The 20,084-nt window shown below is 36.5% G+C and overlaps 2 protein-coding genes across 2 annotated transcripts; one reads left to right on the forward strand and one right to left on the reverse strand.

The window, feature by feature from the left end:
• Positions 1-9,523: 9,523 nt before the first annotated feature.
• Positions 9,524-16,862, forward strand: LOC145568992 (chlorophyll synthase, chloroplastic-like). Its single transcript, XM_081628367.1, has 15 exons — positions 9,524-9,755; positions 9,854-9,904; positions 10,062-10,150; positions 12,209-12,296; positions 12,937-13,022; positions 13,104-13,190; positions 13,274-13,339; positions 13,463-13,546; positions 13,624-13,685; positions 14,249-14,324; positions 14,668-14,730; positions 14,804-14,885; positions 15,572-15,648; positions 16,171-16,218; positions 16,352-16,862. The coding sequence occupies exons 1-15, from the start codon at positions 9,650-9,652 to the stop codon at positions 16,412-16,414; spliced, it is 1,128 nt and encodes a 375-aa protein (XP_081484493.1). The 5' UTR covers positions 9,524-9,649; the 3' UTR covers positions 16,415-16,862.
• A 713-nt stretch (positions 16,863-17,575) lies between these two features.
• Positions 17,576-18,613, reverse strand: LOC145568993 (protein SLE1-like). The gene is made up of 2 exons (XM_081628368.1): positions 18,457-18,613; positions 17,576-17,830 (listed from the first exon to the last, which is right to left on the reverse strand). Exons 1-2 carry the CDS (start codon positions 18,575-18,577, stop codon positions 17,607-17,609), a joined length of 345 nt encoding a protein of 114 aa, XP_081484494.1. The 5' UTR covers positions 18,578-18,613; the 3' UTR covers positions 17,576-17,606.
• Positions 18,614-20,084: the final 1,471 nt, after the last annotated feature.

A 20,084-nucleotide genomic window follows, 5' to 3' on the forward strand; every position in this document is an offset into this window, starting at 1 on the left:
TGCTTATGGCAGGTGCGAGCTATAGCTCGCGTGCTAGCTCGCTGCGCTTGTTGCTTGCGGTAGGTGCGAGCTATAGCTCGCGTGCTAGCTCACTACGTTTATTGCTTGCGGCAGGGCCGAGCGATAGCTCGCTCATATGAGAGCGAGAGCTCGGCCGCTCGTGGGCTTATCGTGGAGGCCTTGTTTGCTTCATTTATATCCTTTCTTTTGTACATATATATATATCGTCCTAAACCCTCAAATTGAGAAACACACAGTTTTGTTATCTCTGGAACCCTAAACACATAAACACAAACCTACCCTTTGAGATCTGAACAGTTCTTGAGTAATTCCACGCTTCGGGTTCGGGTACACGAATTACGAAGGAGAGTTGCGTTAAACTTGGGGGGCGTGCGTCATCAGGAAACCTGTACTGGTGGTGGCGTATTTCGCTTCTAAGGCAGTGGATTATGTTCCATGGCGCAACTGTGAGTTTGAGATCAAGAGTGGTATTATGGTGGCGAGTAGTTAATTTAAGTCGACTGAGATAAAGCACATCAGATAAAGTGGTCGGCCATGGGAGCATGATTCAGGTTCATTGATTGTCCATGCCGTCTATCGACGAGTATGTGGCAGCGAGATCGATTAAGCCTCGTAGCTGTACAAGCATTGTATAACAATGAAAGTCACAACTCGAAGGAGTCGATCACGCTCGACATACCAGGGAAGTTCCTTCTCAGCTCGTATATTAATGTTTATCAATTTCTAACTTTACATAATATTGGTGTCTATTATTATGTGCCCCTGTTTTATATGCATAAGTTTATTATTATGAGCTATTGCTGCATGTGGGGATGAGATGAGTTAGTTCTTGAGACTAACTAGTAAGTTAGTTGTACTCTTGTTGATGAGTGGCATTGAGGAGGAAGGTCTCCGAAAGTGACGTTTATCTGTGGCCTTTTGCTTGTTGGTTTGCAAATAATTTACCTCTGCTAATGTATGTTAGTTAATTTACTTATGCTCATGGACTTTAATGTGTTTTGTCCAAGTAGATTAGGGATGATATGTGTTCTATCTTACGATAGTGTGTTGTTGACCTTATTCCTAATCATGGACAATGTTTTGTTGAGCACGGAGTATGTGATAAGATTGTAAGTGTCCCTTTTTTAGATTAAAAGGGGATTTAGAATTATTGTTTCTTTTAATTCTTGTGATCTTAATTAGCTTTATTCACGAACTTGAAATGTATTTAATTTGCTAGAGGTCTAGCAATTATTTTCTTGTTGATGGTCTAGATGAGACCAGGTTGATTTCCGTGCTTATTAGCAGAATTAAAAAGGCTTGATGTAGCAAAGCCAGAATGGTCGTGCAAGTTTAAAGTGTAAGTGCCCCACATGAGGTAAGGATGGGAATTAACCTTCCATATGTCTTTAAGATCTATTAATATTCTGTGAATGTTAGGACTGTGGGGGTTGCAGATATGTTTCAGTTGTATTTTTGTTTAAGTAAGTAGTTCACCCAAGAATTTGGTTGATACTCCCTTATTTGTCACCCGATGCATGATTATTCTCATGTGGTATCTGTGATGTGGGGGTTTCCAATAATGAAGAATTGATTTCTATATATGTTTCACGTAAAGCAAGAAGGCTTGTGGGACTGTGGGTGATATGTATACTGAATATCTGCTACGTTTATCATGCATGACCTTGATATGCTAAATCCTGTGAAATATCTCAAGTATATGTTTTCTTCTGACATGACATGTTAGTTATGCTCGTTCATATATTTTGTTCTTGCTTCCTAAGCTTTTTTCTGCCAGAAAAATTGATGAGTTCATCGGCTAAGGTGTATTTGATTAAAGCTTGAACTAGTTTTGTATCATCTTGGTTTTACTTTCTTGATCGAAAGTTGTATGTAGATGGTTTGTCGTGTGGTATGTTTTCATGTAGTGGTGGATGATTTAATCCTGAAACCATATGAATACACCTTGATTAACTAGTTGTGGAAAGAAGCATGTTAATGCGAGTGTGAGCTCCTTTGAGTATTATATGCTTGAGAATAGTATTTCTTTCCTTGCTATTATAAATCCATCAGTTACAAGTATCTTTCAAGGTGAGTTGAAAGGTGGTTGATTGGATATAAGCTGAAGGTAAGGTATTGTGATATCAGGTTTTATTCTGTAAGTTTGGTGCTGACCCACATTTATGACTCACCTGGTTTGTTCTAAGTTGTCTGTTTTGCAGTATGGTTGCTTAAGCTTCCTAGCATGATTGATTGTAAATAAAGGGTGTGTATTTAAAACGTATGCACAGGTGACAACTTAGAAGATGAGGTATTTTTGCTCATGATGTTATATCCTTTGTGATATGTATGGTGAGTGGGGGTTAGATTTGAGTACCCTAACTTGTTATGTTAAGTTTTTCTTGGCATGTGTGTTGAATTTCTTGATGCATGTGTGATGTTACTATGGTTCGCATTGATTGAGTTCATATGCTAGAATGATCATAAGTTGTTAACTTCACATGCATGTTGTTTATTGAGATAAAGATGTATATGTGTCTCAAAGCCAAGAAACAAGTACAAGATAATGAGATAAGCAGAATGGTTCTAGGCAGTAAGCCAATGAACTAATAAAGGTACGCATTAATCTCATTTTTGTGATGTAGAGAAAGTGTTTTGGTAAATTATATTTATCATGCTAAAGCCATTTTTTATGATTTGGCCTTGATGTTTGATTCAAATATGCCAATGTTTTGCAATCTAAATGATGAACAAATTATTCTTGACGTGTAGTGGTTTTGTTGTGAACTATATTGTTCATTCTGGTTGCCAAGAGAGAATTACTCAATTATTGTTTTGAGTTTCAATTAGTACAGGGATGAAGGTTAAAGTGAGAAAGTTTCTCAAGTACCTGTCCAATCACTAGTAGAAAATAAGTGATGGGAAGCCCCAAATGGCAAGCGGTTTTGAAAATCCGCTTGCCATTAACCCAATTTTTTTTAAATAAACCTATAATATTAAATGGCAAGCGGTTTTGGCGCGAACCGCTTGCCAATATATGTGATGACAAGCGGTTTGGGGTTGAACCGCTTGCCATTAGATATATTGGCAAGCGGTTCAACCCCAAACCGCTTGCCATTAAAAAAAAAAAAAAAGCGGGATCACAATCTACAAACCCTAACCCCAGTAAATCCTCATCTCACGGCCTCTCTCTCCTCTCATTCATTCCCTCACTTCTCTCTCCTCTCTTCCTCCATTATCACGCCATCTTCTCATCTCTCCTTTCTCCTTCTCTTTCTCTCTCATCTCTTTCTTTCCTTTCTCACGCCAAGACCCTCATTGGTGCTTGTGGATTTTTGAGCCAATTCCGGTGGTAGTCCGGTGGGTTTTCGAGCGAATTCTGGTGGTAGCCAGGTGGGTTTTCGAGCCGGTGGTGCGTGTGGGTTTTTAGGGTCGAATTCGACCATAAAAACTCTAGATCTAGAGTTTTTATTATCGAATTTGACCCATGAAAACCAAATTTAAAGCCAATTTCGATTTTTTGGTGGTATTAAAGGTATTTCCTTTTTTTTTCTTTTATTTTGTTTTTCAGTTTTTTTTTTAATTTTATTGTGATGGGTGGTTGAATTGGTTTGTTTCAGATCGATTTGTTGTTGGTGGGGGTCGTGGTGGGTGGTGGTGTTGGCCGGTGTTCTGGTGTTGGTGGGAGTCGTTGTGGGTGGACGGGTGATGGTGGGTGGTGGTGTTGGCCGGTGTTCTGGTGTTGGTGGGAGTCATTGTGGGTTTGTTTGGGTGGGTTTTGGTGGCTACGGGTGAAGGTGGATCTGGTGGTGTTTGTTTGGGTGGGTTTTGGTGGCTACGGGTGAAGGTGGATCTGGTGGTGTTTGTTTGGGTGGGTTTGTTTGGGTGGGTTTCGGTGGCTACGGGTGAAGGTGGATCTGGTGGTGTTTGTTTGGGTGGGTTTTGGTGGCTACGGGTGACGGTGGTGGTGCGCGTGGACGGTGGTGGAACAAGAGCTGTTCATATTTTTATTTTTTGTAGATAACTTGTATTAATTATTTACTTGTATAAATTTTTGTAATTTTTTTTTTATGAAAATGTAATACTTACATCAATTAATTAATAAAAATATTATTGTTCTTATATATATTTTATTTGTGTTTCAATTTCAGAGAAAAAAAACAAAAAAAAAAATTTTTTTTTTTTATTTTTTATACCCCTAATGGGCAGCGGTTTGGCGCCAAAACCGCTGCCCATTCTCGTCAAATGGCAAGCGGTTCCGAACCGCTTGCCATTTAAATGGACAATGGCAAGCCCCCTAACAGGGAGCGGTTCAAAACCGCTTGCCATTAGGGGGTTTGAACCGCTTGCCATTTTGTTTATTCTACTAGTGAATAAGTTCTAAAAGGGCAATGATTGAATGAACAACGGGGTGGTGCTCTGTTTCGAGCGAGCTGCAAAACAAATTTTTGTACACTATCCATTATGAAGCAAAGGTTCATAAGATTGGATGACGTGTGTCAAGAAGATGATTGTTGCAAAAATTAATCTCTGGAAGTTTGTCCAGTGTGGGGGTAAGTTAATCCTCATGTATGTTCTCTACATTATTTTTTCACAAGTGTCTATGTATGTTGTTAGGAACTACGGACGTAGTGATAGAGTTAGACAGATCTTGTGGAGGTGATACTCATGTTAGAGTATGTGAAAGCAAAGAAAAATCAAGAAAGTCCTTATACAAGGATGAAGCACAGGTAAGTGCTTGTTTGTCTAAGGGAATATAGTTAAGATCCTGTGTGGTATTTTAAATTATTCCAGAGACGAAAATTTAAAAGATGAGTCTATGTTTGGAAGTGATCTGGCTTGATAACCCTCTAATTTATATGGATATGAGATGCTTTGGTAGACTTGTTGCTTGATGTTTACAGGTTGAGCTTTAAGTGCTCTTAATATGTCCATAACCCAGGTTGGGTGGTCAGTTGAGACGGCTCACATGGACACACCGAAGTGTTTTGATTTGTTGAACTTTTGTTTAGAATGGGTCTAGAGCCTTGTTTTGGTTGACTCATTGTTGGATTTACACCATTTATGTTTATTGAATCTATAACTCTTTTTAGTGGTTTGTTGACCAGGTAGATTCAGTAAGGTTGAGCGTGGCTCTTAATGTCGTTTGTCCAGTTACTCTTTGAGCAGGGATTGATAATGGTTCTTAAGTGGATTTAAGACCATTAGCCCAGTGGCTTTTAGAGTAGGATTGATAATGACACCAAAGGTGGAAGGTTGAGGATTGCTTGCTCTTAATACTACTAGCCCAGTTGCTTGAGAGTAGGGAACGATAGTGATCCTTAAATGAATTAAAATCACTAGCCCAGTTACTACTCAAGTAGGGAACGATAGTGGTACCGAATGAATGAGGTTGGGAGTAACCCTTAATGCATCTAGCCTAAGAGCTCGTTGAGCAGTGGATTGATAGATGCACCGTCTAGTTGATAGGGTTGAACTTTTCGTTCTTAATGTTCTTATTCCATTGCACAGAAAATCTTGGGTTTGCAAGGTGCTTGAATGTGTTTTAAGCCTGCATGGAAAGACCCTAGATGTGCTGGGAATGTGTATTTTATACACAGACGGAACACCTACGTGAGTACGAGGGGTGGCCTCCTTCAAGGGAAAATTGTGGTGTAGTTTTCCTGAAGTACTCATGAGAGCCCAAGGTGTTGGCCAAGATTGGCGGAATTACTCAAGTTCAAAAGGTGAAGTATGTGATACATGTTCCTTCCTCGCTCCTGGGAGTTTAAACCTTTGGATACTCACCAGAAGAGTGTTGAATACCTGTGTCACTAAGGCATTAGTTCAAACCTTATGGATACTAGTGCTTAAGTACCTAACCTTTCATTTTACTGTTCAGATTTCATGATCTCAAGTTCGTTTTGCATTAGTGGGGGATTGTTGGAATTTTAATACTTGTAATGCAAATCGGAGTGTTGCTAAGTGAGTGTTGTTATCCGTTAGCAACGTTGTGTGCATGGAGCTAGCGAGAGAGCTATAAATGGCATGGCAAGTAGACTACGCAAGGTCGAGCTAGCGTTAGAGCTATAGCTCACATGGCATATGAGCTACTGCAAGTTCGAGCTATAGCTCGGATGGTAGCTCGTATGGTCGCTCTTCTTATGGCAGGTGCGAGCTATAGCTCGCGTGCTAGCTCGCTGCGCTTGTTGCTTACGGTAGGTGCGAGCTATAGCTCGCGTGCTAGCTCACTACGTTTATTGCTTGCGGCAGGGCCGAGCGATAGCTCGCTCATATGAGAGCGAGAGCTCGGCCGCTCGTGGGCTTATCGTGGAGGCCTTGTTTGCTTCATTTATATCCTTTCTTTTGTACATATATATATATCCTCCTAAACCCTCAAATTGAGAAACACACAGTTTTGTTATCTTTGGAACCCTAAACACATAAACACAAACCTACCCTTTGAGATCTAAACAGTTCTTGAGTAATTCCACGCTTCGGGTTCGGGTACACGAATTACGAAGGAGAGTTGCGTTAAACTTGGGGGGCGTGCGTCATCAGGAAACCTGTACCGGTGGTGGCGTATTTCGCTTCTAAGGCAGTGGATTATGTTCCATGGCGCAACTGTGAGTTTAAGATCAAGTATTTTTCCCTTTCATCTTTTTTGTTTGTCATTGGAATCGACAGGTATTTTACCAACACTCATATTTCCCAAATAATCCTCCAAATATCCTCACTTTGCTGAAGTTGCACAGGGTTTAGACTTTGCTTACCAAGGCAATAACCGGACTTGACCTGAGTTGATGATAAATGTTCTAATAATGATGATTTTGTTAGAATACTATAGACAATGAAATCTAAATTGACGGACTTGAACTTGAGATCAATCAACACGATTCTTATTCAAAAATTACTTGACCCGATCTAATTCGATTAGAACAATCCAATAGCCGCCCTAACTCTTTCACTCGTAACTGTAGACACCTGATTGTGTCTCCCTGAAAAACCAAACCCAATGATGAATATCTTTCAAGTCATTGATTATCGAACGAGCTGAAATGTGAAAGAGTCTCGTGAATCTCTCTGTTTTTAATAAAAATACTTCTTTCTGTTTTTGAAAATATTTCTTTTCGTACCATGTTTATGAAAAACGTCTAATCCAGTTTAGTTTAGTCCATAATATGGGTCCAATAATTGTGTAGTTGGATGGGGTTTGAAAAGACCTTTCCAACGATATATTATAAGTCCAATTCTGATGAATAATGAGGAAGTTATAGCCAAAATACTAAACTGAGTCCAAACCGGATTTTACCTACAACTTAATGATCATGTGGAGGGTCCTAAGGCTTTAATCCCATTCCTAAACTAATTAGGATTAATTAGAAGCTTCTATAAGTTTCTAAGAGATTTTAATTATCCTTTTTTGAAAAGATAAGATTAAAGAATTTGAAATTGAATAAAACTCCTCTTTTTGAGAGTCCTTGTTCTGTGCGAAATGGAATGTGTTCAGATATTATTTTCGTGCCTCATAATTTTTATCCAAATTTTATATGGTTGGATAGATCTTGAAATTATCTTTCTAATATATATTATATATTAATTCCGAGCTATAACGAAAAAGATATGAAAGAAATACGAAATTCTATCCAAAACTGACACCCTTCCACTATTTCAGCCATATCTTTTTATCTACAAATGCTTTTAATTGGGTTGGAAAGTAGACTTCAAGAGCTTTCCAACGACATATTATATGACTTATTTCGACTTCTGAATCAAAAGTTATGATAAAAACAAAATCCACAAAAAACTGTTTTTATCGCGACGCGATAGTCTTATCACACCGCGTCAAAAGGAATTTTATTCCAATTCGAATTCTAACTCTTTTCTAATCGTTTCCAAATGTTTTTCTCTATAAATAGGGTCGTATTTCCCCGTTTTAATCACCAACAATCATCAACAATCATCTAAAGCTATTCTCTTCTCCCTTTAACCTAGAAGCTTGTTCTTTCTCCCTCTTTCTAAGCCTAGCCTTTTCAAAATACAATACCGCATTCACGAGACTTAGACACACATAGACAAGCTCGAATTTGTCTTCGCCCTAGACATGAAAGGTTGATAATTTCTGAGGGTTTGGTCCCAAATCCCTATTTCAATTATTTAAATTAATTGTTTGATTTAATATTTTCCTTGAAGTTACTAATGTGTGTATTGTTTTGATAGAAAGAGATACGAGACAACAAAGTAAGTAGTTTTATTACTATATATTTTTAAGAAAGCATGCTTATATTATTTTAATTCCTAGTATCATGTTAGGATGTTATTTATTACTTTCTAGTATCATGCTTAGGTTGTTTCCTATTTTGTTCCATCCTGTTATTATCATATTAGGGTTAAAGCTTTGATCATTGCTATTTAGTGACATGCTAGGATTTGTTATTAATCATGATAGTATCATGCCTAGGATCTTGCTAATATTATTATGCTTTGATGATAATATGATGATGATGATGATTTGTTGTATCATTAATTATATGTTGTATCATTAATTATATGTTGCTTGATATATTGTTGTTATTGCTTGATCACGCCCTCTCTGCAAGTTTAAAGGGAATTTGTATTTGAAATCACGCTTAATAAGATAATTAATAATTTTATTTAGGCTAATGTGATTTTAATTCAAGTGATCGCCAATAATAGTTTTGTTTGTGCATTAATAATCAACCAACATAGATTAAACAAGTTTAGGGTTAATATTGATTGTATGTTAGTTAGATAGCGCACATGAATATGAGAAGAATAAAGTAGAGGCCTATTTTTAGGGCAAATTCAATCTCTTTTAGGTTGGATTTGTACCTTCATCCCCGAATATCCAGTCATGGTTCCGGACCACTATAGAGTTAGCGATCTCATAGATTGTGAAGGGGTGTAACCTTCACTTTGTGAACGGTTTACAAGTTCCTAAAACTTGGTGGCGACTCTTTTGCTCTAACTTCCTTCCATTTGGACGCCACCATGCTTAAGTGTATGATCACAGTGGAACTCAAGTGTGGGATGCTTGAAATATTCCTTACAGTAACAAACTTGCATCTTTTTAGTTTTGTGTGTTAGATACTCCTACACTTTAATTTCCTTCTTCCTAATTATTATAAATGTATCATAAAGGTCAAATCAAGCCAACAAATGGGCTTAATTACACTTTAAAGCTAGTGGCCCTTTGTTACTTTGTCTAAAAGTTGGGATATGTTTTTTTTTTAAGTTCCCACTCGTTCAGCCTTTGAGATATTTTGAATTTGGGGGTCAATTGTGGGTGATTAGGTTTCAATCCCCACCTAATTGTTATTATGCGAGATCGAATACATGATATTCCTTATCAAATGCAATTTTAAGTTAAGTGTTGGTAATCTCTAGACTATTGAGAGTTCAATTTCCACAAGCATTTGGAGTGGGTTCCTCTTACCCATTTTCCTGCAACCCGAATGATAAAGTTCGAACTAATAAGACAATTTTTCCGAGATAAAAGAAAATAAAAAATAAAATTGTTAAAGAGTTTGGTGACGTAGTCTAACACTCTAACATTGGTCTCAATCTTTCTCAAACTGTCAAGTCTCCCCTACTCCAGCACTGCCATTGAAGCTATCCACCCCACAAAACTCTGCTTCCTTCAATAAAAATGGCTGCCATTATCAACACACTTGCAGCAATTAAACTATCCAATTCTGCAAATACCCATTTCCGACCTCGCCCTTTTCTCTCTCCTGCTTCAACTTCTTTCACCAGTAAGCTTCAATTTTTCCCCACTTCTTCATTTTTTTTTTTCCTTCTGAAAACTTAAACTTTATTACTATTTATAATTTCTTTTAAATTGTTGTTTTAGGAAGAAGATTGGCGATTAAAGCAGCTGACACTGAAACTGACACTGATGAAGGTTTCCTCTTGTCCTAATTATTCAATTTTATATTTTTGTGGATTTATTTGCTTAATTCATTGTTGATTAGAAGAAAGATTGGGTTTTAATGTCTAATTTATGTAGTTTACGGGAAAAAAAATCTGGGTTTTTTTAGAAATTTGAATTTGTGTGGCAGTGAAAGGTCGGGTACCAGATAAGGCACCATCAAAGGAGGGTTCTAGCTTCAATCAACTTCTTGGAATCAAAGGGGCTTCACAAGAATCTGTGGGTTCTTCCTCTTAACAATTATTGTATTATTTTCTATTTTAAGTTTTTGATTTGGGGTTTTTCTTTCTAATTTGAGTATTTGATTGGAATGGTACTCAATTGATGATAACTTGAATCTCTCCTGATTTATATTGTAGTTATAAAAGTGTAGTTGGATTTTGGATAGTTGGTTTGAACTTGTTTATTCATTGGAAAATACTCAGACCTTGTAGGAACTGACTGACTAGTAGTTATGCCTTGGAATGATAGACGATTCCGAATCTGAATCCGTGCTGATTGTCATTTAGCTAATAAGGCCACAAGCAATCCTTCTGGATACTTTTTTGAAGCACAGTCTTTTCTGTTATTGTGCTTTTGTTTTCAGATATATGGATTTATGGGATGGTGGACATGGTTCCACATGGATGAGAGTTGTGATGCAAAATAGAAGCTGGTTCTTGTGTCTACTAGTGTGTGTGTGGTGGCTATTCAAAAACAGGAAACTATTTCTGTAGCAATACTCTGGAAATGTTACAAACTCTTTATTGCATTCAAGTGATTCAACAAGAGTTGGATGGAGTATGTGAGGGTTAGAGCGTGAGAGGTAGATTATAGATAATGCTTTTTTGGAAGGTAGGTAACTGCTGAAAGGGAGCATTAGTGTACTGTGAAGTTGATTATTAATAGTACTTAGTAGCTCAAAAATCTTGATAAAGTCAAGATGAAATCTAAATTAGGTACTCCCTTCGTCTCTTTATTAAAGACCTATTTGGGTTTTTTCACACAAATTAAGAAAGTTAGTGGAACTATGGAAGTACATAAGTGCATATGGGGTTAGAGAGAGATAGAGAGAAAAAAAAAGTAATGGTTGGGAATAATTGAAGAGAGTGAGAGAGAAAGTGTTGGAAATTGATGTAAAAAGTCATTATTAGTGCAAAAAAGTGACGATAACTCGTCAAAAAGTGGAGAATATTCTCAAATAGTACAACTTTAAAATAGAATTATATCTTTAATTTTGATTTGCCAAAAAAGGAATACAGGTCTTTAATAAAAGGACGGAGGGAGTAGTACTAAAGCCATGCTCAGGATTTGAAATTAGTCTGAAAATATGAAGCATAAGTTAACTACATTTTATTCTTCACTGCAGTTAATCATTAATAGACCAAAGATATAGCAGCATTCTTTAAGGGCCTGCCTGGATTGTAGGTAATAGGCCATAATATTTTATGGGGTAATTGTTATGGGCTTCTGCAAACACCTGGAAATCTGGAATGAGGGTAATAAGTTTGGGCTGTAACTTTTACCCCCTAAAACAAGGGTAAAACATTACTCTAGGGCCCCCCCAGCGAAACTATTACGGGATGAAAAACTACAGCCAAAAATCTACCCCACTAACTATTTATTGGAATCCAGGCGGGCCCTAAATAGTTTTAACATCAAGATAAATTTAGAAAATAGGTAGCAATACTCTGCAAATGTCTTGCACTCTTTTTGGTATTCAATGATAGTTGAATGAAGCATAGGGGAGATAGAAAAAAGCTTCTTCAGAAGCTAAAACTGAAAGGGGGCATTATTGTACTATGAGATTGTTTAGCTATAATCACTATAAGATCTTGAAAAGGATAAAACAATTTGAAATTTTAACTAGATACTACCCCATTTATGCCTGGGATAGGACAATATTCATTAAGTAGATTTAGCATCACGAAATATGGAGAATAAGTTTAGGGGGAAATTTCTGGAGGTAAAGCATGCTTTGATGGCTTTTGCTTTTGTATATAATTTTATTAGATATTGCATTGTTTTCCTAAATGACTTGTGGAATAATATATAGGCCTTATATAATGAAATAGATCGAGAGCATAAAAAATATGTCTGTTTATAGGGTGTTAGCTTTTCTATGCGTAAATGTTTGCTGGTTATTTTTGTAGTTCTGTTTGTGTACACCACTACATAGTACTCTTACAATGTCAAGATATTGAATTGTATTAAAAAGAGGAAAGAACAATAATCAGGAAAGGGGAAAGAAACAGATTTATTGCTTGAACTAAATGTTATTTAGTTCTATTGCTGCAGAACAAATGGAAGATTCGCCTCCAACTTACAAAACCTGTTACATGGCCTCCATTGATTTGGGGAGTAGTTTGTGGAGCTGCAGCATCTGGTATACTTACATATGGTCCTTTCATCTTCTCCGATTTGTTATCTCCTGTTTATCATAGACATTGTTCTTCATAAAATTGTCATGCTGTCCATTGTGCTAGCGACTTTTTCTCAGCCCATATTACATTCGTCTATAGAAAAATTAATTTTGTTCTATTTATCATCACGGTTATGCTTCTGAGGCAATTTCTTGTTTTGCTAATGAAGTCCGATATGTGATCCATATATGAAGCATATGATGTACGTTTATGGTTAAGCGAACCCATTCTTACTCCCTTACCTTAATATTTTTTCAAGCTAGGATAGTGGACATCCCAATACTACTTCCTAAAACAGTCGATTCTCTTTTTCTCTGCGTCTTTTCCTCGTTTTTTATCCTCAAGAATTCAGTTTTAAAACCATTGAGACTTGTGACCAGCATATTGAACCAGTCAACTGGTCTTATGTATTAACGAAGTGCTATTATGTTACTATATATAAGATGTAAGCCACTGCTTGCTAAAATTTAACTTGACATTTGTTTATCCGATGTCTGTATCTTCAAACCAAATAACAAGCATGTTGGAACTGCCGATCAGTCTTTTTTTGATGAAACTGTATTGTATATAAAACCATTGCTAAAGCTTATTCAATATTTGTAGGGAACTTTCATTGGACTCCAGAAGACGTGGCTAAATCGATTCTTTGCATGATGATGTCTGGACCTTGTCTGACTGGCTATACACAGGTTGGGCTCCAGAAAATTATCTTTATCTAACCTGATTTACATTCGATTTTTGTTATCTCATGTATATATATTTCTTTATAGACCCTGAATGATTGGTATGACCGAGATATTGATGCAATTAATGAACCTTATCGTCCAATTCCTTCAGGGGCAATATCTGAGAATGAGGTATGTGGTACATTTGACTATGATAACTAACTTGTGGCCACTAATATTCTTTGTTATTGACGATTTATTCTAACTTCTTGCAGGTCATTACTCAAATTTGGGTTTTGTTTCTAGCTGGACTTGCTATTGCTGGAGGATTGGACGTGTGGGTAAGAAGATTTCAGCACCTATTATCTCTTCTCAATCTTTTCTTGTACTGATAAGTTCTTTTGCTACTTCAGTTATTTCCTTTTTTTTTTTTTTTTTTTTTTTTTAATCTGTCTTATTTTTAGGCAGGGCATAAATTTCCTACACTTTTCTACTTGGCTTTGGGTGGATCTTTTATTTCTTACATATATTCTGCACCTCCCTTGAAGGTAATTTCTTCTTTTCCCATAGTATTGTCCAACATTGGAGAAGAGTCCCATTTTACATTATTTTATTTTTTCTGCAGCTTAAACAAAATGGTTGGATTGGAAATTTTGCTCTTGGGTCAAGCTACATCAGTCTTCCATGGTGTGTTTTCTTCCTCTGTCTAATTCCCTCTGTCTGATTCCCTCTCTGTCACACACTCATAAACCTGTTGTGCTCTTGGGTTATTGGAGCTCAAGGAGTTACCTTCATCAGATGCCTAAATTAATGGCTTGGACTTTTAGGAGCAACTAAAACAGACCTATATCTCAGGTTGCTGGTTCTCAGTCAATTTATTATGTCAAAATGAATAGGGAGATGAGCTTTTCTTAATGACGTTTTAAAAATACTGTCCTTAGAGTCATCATATTTTAACTTGACAATTAAACTTGTGGTGAATCTACCAGCTGTTTCCATCTTTCCTCACATCATAGAGCAAAGCAATATATGCTCTAATCTTCAGTCAGCTTTTCCATGAACACTGTAGTGTTGTGCCATTCTTGCTCTCTTATGCTTGAATTATTGTTTTCGTACAAACACATGTCCCTGTGAATTCTCTTATGAATTGTTGTCTTTTTTCACAACTGAAATGAAGATCTACTTTTATGGATGCTTGTTCTGGTTTTGGCTGATTTATCGTAGTTAAATTCCTGATGTTGTGTTGGTAGGTGGGCTGGTCAAGCTTTGTTTGGCACTCTAACACCGGATATAATCATTCTTACCCTCCTGTACAGCACTGCTGGGGTATACTTTCTTCATTCTTGACTAACTACTCTCCTGTCCTATAATGAAGTTCACGTTGGTGGGCACAGAGGTTAGGATTACTTATAAAATTTTGAAGTAAATGTTGTGATAGGTCGAAAGAGAAACATATATAAGAATAAGTGTTGGGAAGGAGAGACGAAAAGGATTGATGGTTTGGAGGTCGAAACAACGATATCGGGATTTTTAACTTTTGGTTAAAAATGAATTTTTAAATTGTTTTGGGATATTCCAAAATGACAAACGTGAAGTTCATTATGGACCGAAATTTACATGATTGAAACCAATTTCTCACTAATTTTCTGTCTTTCACATTATGTCATAGCTTGGCATTGCCATTGTAAATGACTTTAAGAGCATTGAAGGCGACAGAGCTATGGGACTGCAGGTTGGTCAAATTTTCTGTGTTAAATTAGTTTCGCTGAGGCCTGAATTAATTCCCAGTATAAAATTCTTTGCAGTCAATTCCAGTAGCTTTTGGCATTGAGGCTGCTAAATGGATTTGTGTTGGTGCCATTGACATAACCCAGCTATCAGTTGCAGGTAATCAACGTCGTATGCATGAGAGTACATGTCATCATGCATTTTGAAATGTGCTAACTTCATTTTTAATTCTTCCAAGTCAAATTGGAAAAGGTGGCCAAAGTTTAGAGCTTGTTACATATTTTTTGATGATTAAAGATTGCATCTTCTCAATGCGGGCATACCTAGATTGGTCGAGAGAGTGATAATAATTTGACAATAATTACTCCATTTAGACCAAGTTTAAAGTGATATTCTATGTTGGATCAACTTTTTCTCTCCCTAAAGATATTTTTCTGTGGCTAATTTTTTCTTAGGGAAAACAAATTATTCTGAAAGACGACACTCTAGAGTATTTGTTGAAAACTCGAAAAGGAGAATATTTTAGGGCTACATGGTCTAACAGCTATAACTTGTGTCATTCTTGTTTTTGATCTATCCGAATCTGCACAAATGCACACATCTAACTATTGCATTATAATAGTTTCTTCTCAAAAGCTGTAGGAGTGTATATATCCCAGCCCTCCCACAGAAAAGTGGTCACTGATTCTTTCAATTAGGATGATTTTTTTCCTATTGTCATTGTGAAAATATCCCAGCCCTCCCACAGAAAAGTGGACGATATAAATTTTAGATATTCTTGGAAGGTATGTTTCTGCTGCTTCTGTGGATTAATCTCTGATCATTCTACTTGTATTGCAATTCAGGTTACCTCCTGGGGGCTGGCAAACCATATTATGCTTTAGCTTTACTGGGCTTGATACTTCCACAAATTTATTTCCAGGTATGCACATAGCTGGCTAATAATCCACATCTATGCTAATCACTGTGTTGCTAACATGAATAATCTTTCAATCTGCCTTTTTTGGTTGTCCGAAAATAATCATCCTGTTTTTTTTAAAACAAACGTTACTTTTCTTTCTCTGTAAGACATGAACCATTTTCCCACTATTTCAATACTATTTATCTCCCTCTATCCTCTCTTTAAACATTTTAAAATCACAGTTTAAACTCGTTTCTCAATCTTATTGCTAAAAGCTAGCATGAAAACTGTTAGGTAAGATTCCACCTTCACTAGTGTATAACTGTAATGCAAAGTTATACATAATTTAAGCATTTCAAAGGCAGTGTTACGACTGTTACCTTCTATAAGGAAAATTGTTGGGTGTGACTCATCAAATTCATTACCGCAACGTTTTGCATTCAGCATTTTACATGCTTTTTTCCTTGATTTTTTTAGAAGTTTCTTCTTTTACTTTATTATTTTATTTTTTGGTATTTTCTTAAATAATTTTGTCTTTTGCAGACCAAATGTATCCTGACAGACCCCATCAAGTATGATGTCAAATATCAGGTACTTCAAATATCTCTAATTTCTGTATTTTGCTATGGCTTGTGACAAGAATGTGATTTAGAATATACTCTCCTATGACTTGTGACAAGAATTTGAATTAGAATATAAACTGTCCTTTTGCTCTCCTTTCCAGGCTAGTGCACAACCATTCCTTATTCTTGGTCTTCTAGTGACTGCATTGGCAGTCAACCATTAAGTGGCTGTGTCACCTTGGTCTGCATTACCTCGAGCAATTGAAATTCAAACATCAGCAACAGGAAGTCCAAGACTGCGGAAAATTCTGTTTCAACACGCGCATATTCAGTTGGACATTTTGGGTGAGCACCCATTGTTTATGTACTGAAGCACAATAGAAATTTTTTCTTGTGCCTTTCATCATTCTCATATAATTGGATTAGTGTATCCTCTGTATACATCATTTTGTGCAATTAGAAATCGCTGAACGTAAGCATTTTGTATTACGATGTTTTAGGTTGTGTACTAGAGAATAGAGATCACGTAGACCTATGTTGTATTATTCTATTTGTAATTTTTCCCCCTTATATATTCATCTTTCTGTTGAGAAAAGAGCCAAAGAGGGGATTTAAATTGTGTACCAATAAACGAAGTTTCAAATGAGTAATATTATTCCTAATTCAGACTCACTTCCTTTTTCTTTGATTTTTACATTTCTTTTTTTTTTTTTTTTTTTCTTTTATTTTGTTTATATCACTTGATTTGCTTCTTAAAGAGCATGTCATAATGTTGTGTTTTACATGTAAAAAGAAAACAAAGAAAGTACTTATTATTTCAAGATGAAGAGTCAAGATAAAGAGAATGTACACTAATTAATATTGGAGTAGGTATTAGCTTTGTTTACAAGAACTCTAACATGCAAAAACGGAAGATCACCGTGCATTAACTTCAACGAGCAACGCTAGTAAAATTAATTAAAAAACCTTGAAATTACTTGGGAAACCATAGCAATACATGATACAGCTGAAACAAACGACTACAATTGTTCTACACTTCTACATACATACGTACTTGGTACTCACGACCTGAGATACTAGGTTGCAGGAAAACGACTAGAGAAAAATGTGAGATATTAATAAAAATTCATCCGACACCAAGCCATTTACAGGCTACATTAGCACGGGAACGGTGGGTTTCAAAAAACGGGAAAACATTAAACATCCGCGGTGAAAACTACGTACTAGATATAACCACCACCGTACCTAAAGTTAACTAAAAGGGTGTAACTGTAACATATATTTTATTACATAAACTACGTACTAGAGTGTAATTTAAAGGTCTTGAGTACTCCGTGGATAAAACTAACTAAACAACGGAAAAATGCGGTTTGAGTTGACAACACCAACGCAAGGTTAACGAAGAGGATTCATTGATTAGGAGCGAGTACGGAACTTGGACTCGTCGATATCGATGCCTTTCTCCTGAGCTCGCTCCTCGCCGGATTGGTCCATGGTGCTGAGTCCACCCTTGCGGCCCATTTCACTGTAGCCTTCGGTACCCATTTGGTCCTTGCGAGTCTGACCACCCTTGGTGCCAAGCTCCTGGTATCCTTCGTGTCCTAGCTGCTCCCTTCTTGTCTGTCCTCCCCTGCTCCTTCCTGCATTACAAATTTATTTAACTCTAAGGAAATTAAATCATCATGCATGCTTCTGTTACGTAAATACTCCGTTTTCAATACTCACATATTTGGCTAGCAATATATTATGAAAAAGTTTTCATATAAACAACTGGGAAAATTGATGAGGATAATTATACAAAGTACTCGTACCATTTAATCATGTTATATTCACCTGATATATGGATATATACAAGTACTATTAAATGTAAATTATTAATACAATTTAGTCATGTTGTTTATAGTTACAACTTTTTACTCTCAAGGTGAAAAAAACATGACCTAATAAATTAGTACTCGTATATTAACTTCTTTAACTATTACTTCAAATGACACACGGAGTACTGAAGAATAACTACTAAAAAAACAAAGAAAGTACGTACAATAACTACTAATATAATAGGAACTCTACATTTAAGTGTTATTATTGTATCATGTGATACTGTCATATTTACATTATGTAAAACTATGATGTTAAAATTCTATCTAAAACTAATGTTACATAAATTAATCTTTATTTAATTATATAAATAAATTTAACACAATACTAATATTTATTAGCACCTACCAAACTCGTACAAAAATAATTAAAATAAAAAAAGAAAGACCTTCGGCAAGGTGCTCTTGGGCTTCAAGTGACTTGCCACCAGTACCACCAGGAATAACAGTCTCACCCTGCCTAGCCCTTGCATCCAACTCTTTCCTACTCTCTTCTTGTGCCGATGCCATTTTCTCTCTGTTTCTTTTCTTTCACTCTAAGTTTAGCAAGTTAAAAAGACAGTTAACTTCTAATTATGGAATGTTATTATCTGAGTAGTAACTTTGACTATATATAGTAGTTTGGGTAATAGGATGACGCTTAAATAAGAAGGTTACGTGGCAGTAGAGGGTACAACATGGTACTATATAAGTGACACGTAAGTGCTTCATCAGTAAAATGTAAGTGAAGTAGCTCCTAAGTTGATGCCACCTTTTCACCAGTGGTCACTTCTTATTGGGCCGACTCTGTTACACTATTCGGTGTTAGATTGGTACGACAATAACTCCTTTATTATGGATATACATGGTCTATCAGTAATCTTTTGGGCCTTGGATTCTCACATCACATCACATCTCATCTCATCTCAATCTTTTCATTTACTATGTCTTCTAATGTACTTCGTATCCCTCTATATCTCTTTATACGAGAGGTCTTTGAGATTGAAATGTAGATACAGATAAACCTCTTTATTTAACCGATTTATATATTTTATCACACTCTTTTATACAAGAGTGTTTTAGGATTAAAATGTGCATGCAACATAACCTCCTTACACTCAAGGTGGAATATTCCTTGATTTTGAAAGAATAGGCGAATGAGATTTGAATCCGTGACCTTTTGTCATGTTGACTCTTGATACCATATTCGAGGAATCTATGCTAGAGGTCTATCTCAACCAAAAGTTTAAGCCGATAATTAAAGTTCATAATCGATTTATATACCACATAAGCCAAATTATCAGTCATGTTATAAACAGAAAAATAAATGTATATAATAGCATATCACAAGTTATTACTAAAATCAATTGATTGGTGGTGATTGGGGATACACTTGGTTGGGAGGACCACATGCTTGATCCTACAACAACAATTGGAGGGAATTGGAACATAAGCACTCATAATTAGACCTGGCAATCCTGACCCGACCCGACCCGAAATCATTAACTCGAAAATGACCCGAACCAGAACTAACCAGACCCGAACCCGAAATGGAGTTGACCCGAATGTGACCCGATGCCCAAAATGACCCGACCCGAATTGACCTGAAACCCGAACTTGACCCGACCTGAAGTGACCTGACCCGATTTTAATCCGAATTGATTGACCCGAATCGACCCGACCCGAAGTGACCTGACCTGAAGTGAATAGGGTGAAATGGTTAATTACTTAGTTTAAGCCTTTTTACTTTCCTAATAAGTAATAGGTACTCACGTTTTTTTTTTTTTTTTAACGAAATTACTTTATTCTTCCAACTATTTTTTGTAAGTGAATTTATTTTGACAATCTGACACAAACTTGGCCCGGCTCGAACTGACCCGACCCGAAAATTGACCCGAAAATTTATCCTAAAAATTGATCCGACCCGAACTGACTCGACCGAATTGGCACGACCTGAACTTGACCCGAAGTAATGACCCAAATTTGACCCAAAACTCGAATTGACCCGACCCGACCTAAATATTTGCTAACCCGAAAT

Source organism: Chenopodium album, chromosome 11 (assembly GCF_948465745.1).
Source record: "Chenopodium album chromosome 11, dcCheAlbu1.1, whole genome shotgun sequence".
NCBI lineage: Eukaryota > Viridiplantae > Streptophyta > Magnoliopsida > Caryophyllales > Amaranthaceae > Chenopodium > Chenopodium album.

Excerpts from the sequence above, each read along its gene's own strand:
- LOC145568992 (XM_081628367.1), top strand. The coding sequence starts at position 9,650 with ATGGCTGCCATTATCAACACACTTGCAGCAATTAAACTATCCAATTCT. Across the intron at positions 9,756-9,853 it reads TGCTTCAACTTCTTTCACCA|GAAGAAGATTGGCGATTAAA; the intron begins GTAAGCTTCAAT and ends TTGTTGTTTTAG. Across the intron at positions 9,905-10,061 it reads TGAAACTGACACTGATGAAG|TGAAAGGTCGGGTACCAGAT; the intron begins GTTTCCTCTTGT and ends TTTGTGTGGCAG.
- LOC145568993 (XM_081628368.1), bottom strand. The coding sequence starts at position 18,577 with ATGGCATCGGCACAAGAAGAGAGTAGGAAAGAGTTGGATGCAAGGGCT. Across the intron at positions 17,831-18,456 it reads CCAAGAGCACCTTGCCGAAG|GAAGGAGCAGGGGAGGACAG; the intron begins GTCTTTCTTTTT and ends TTTGTAATGCAG.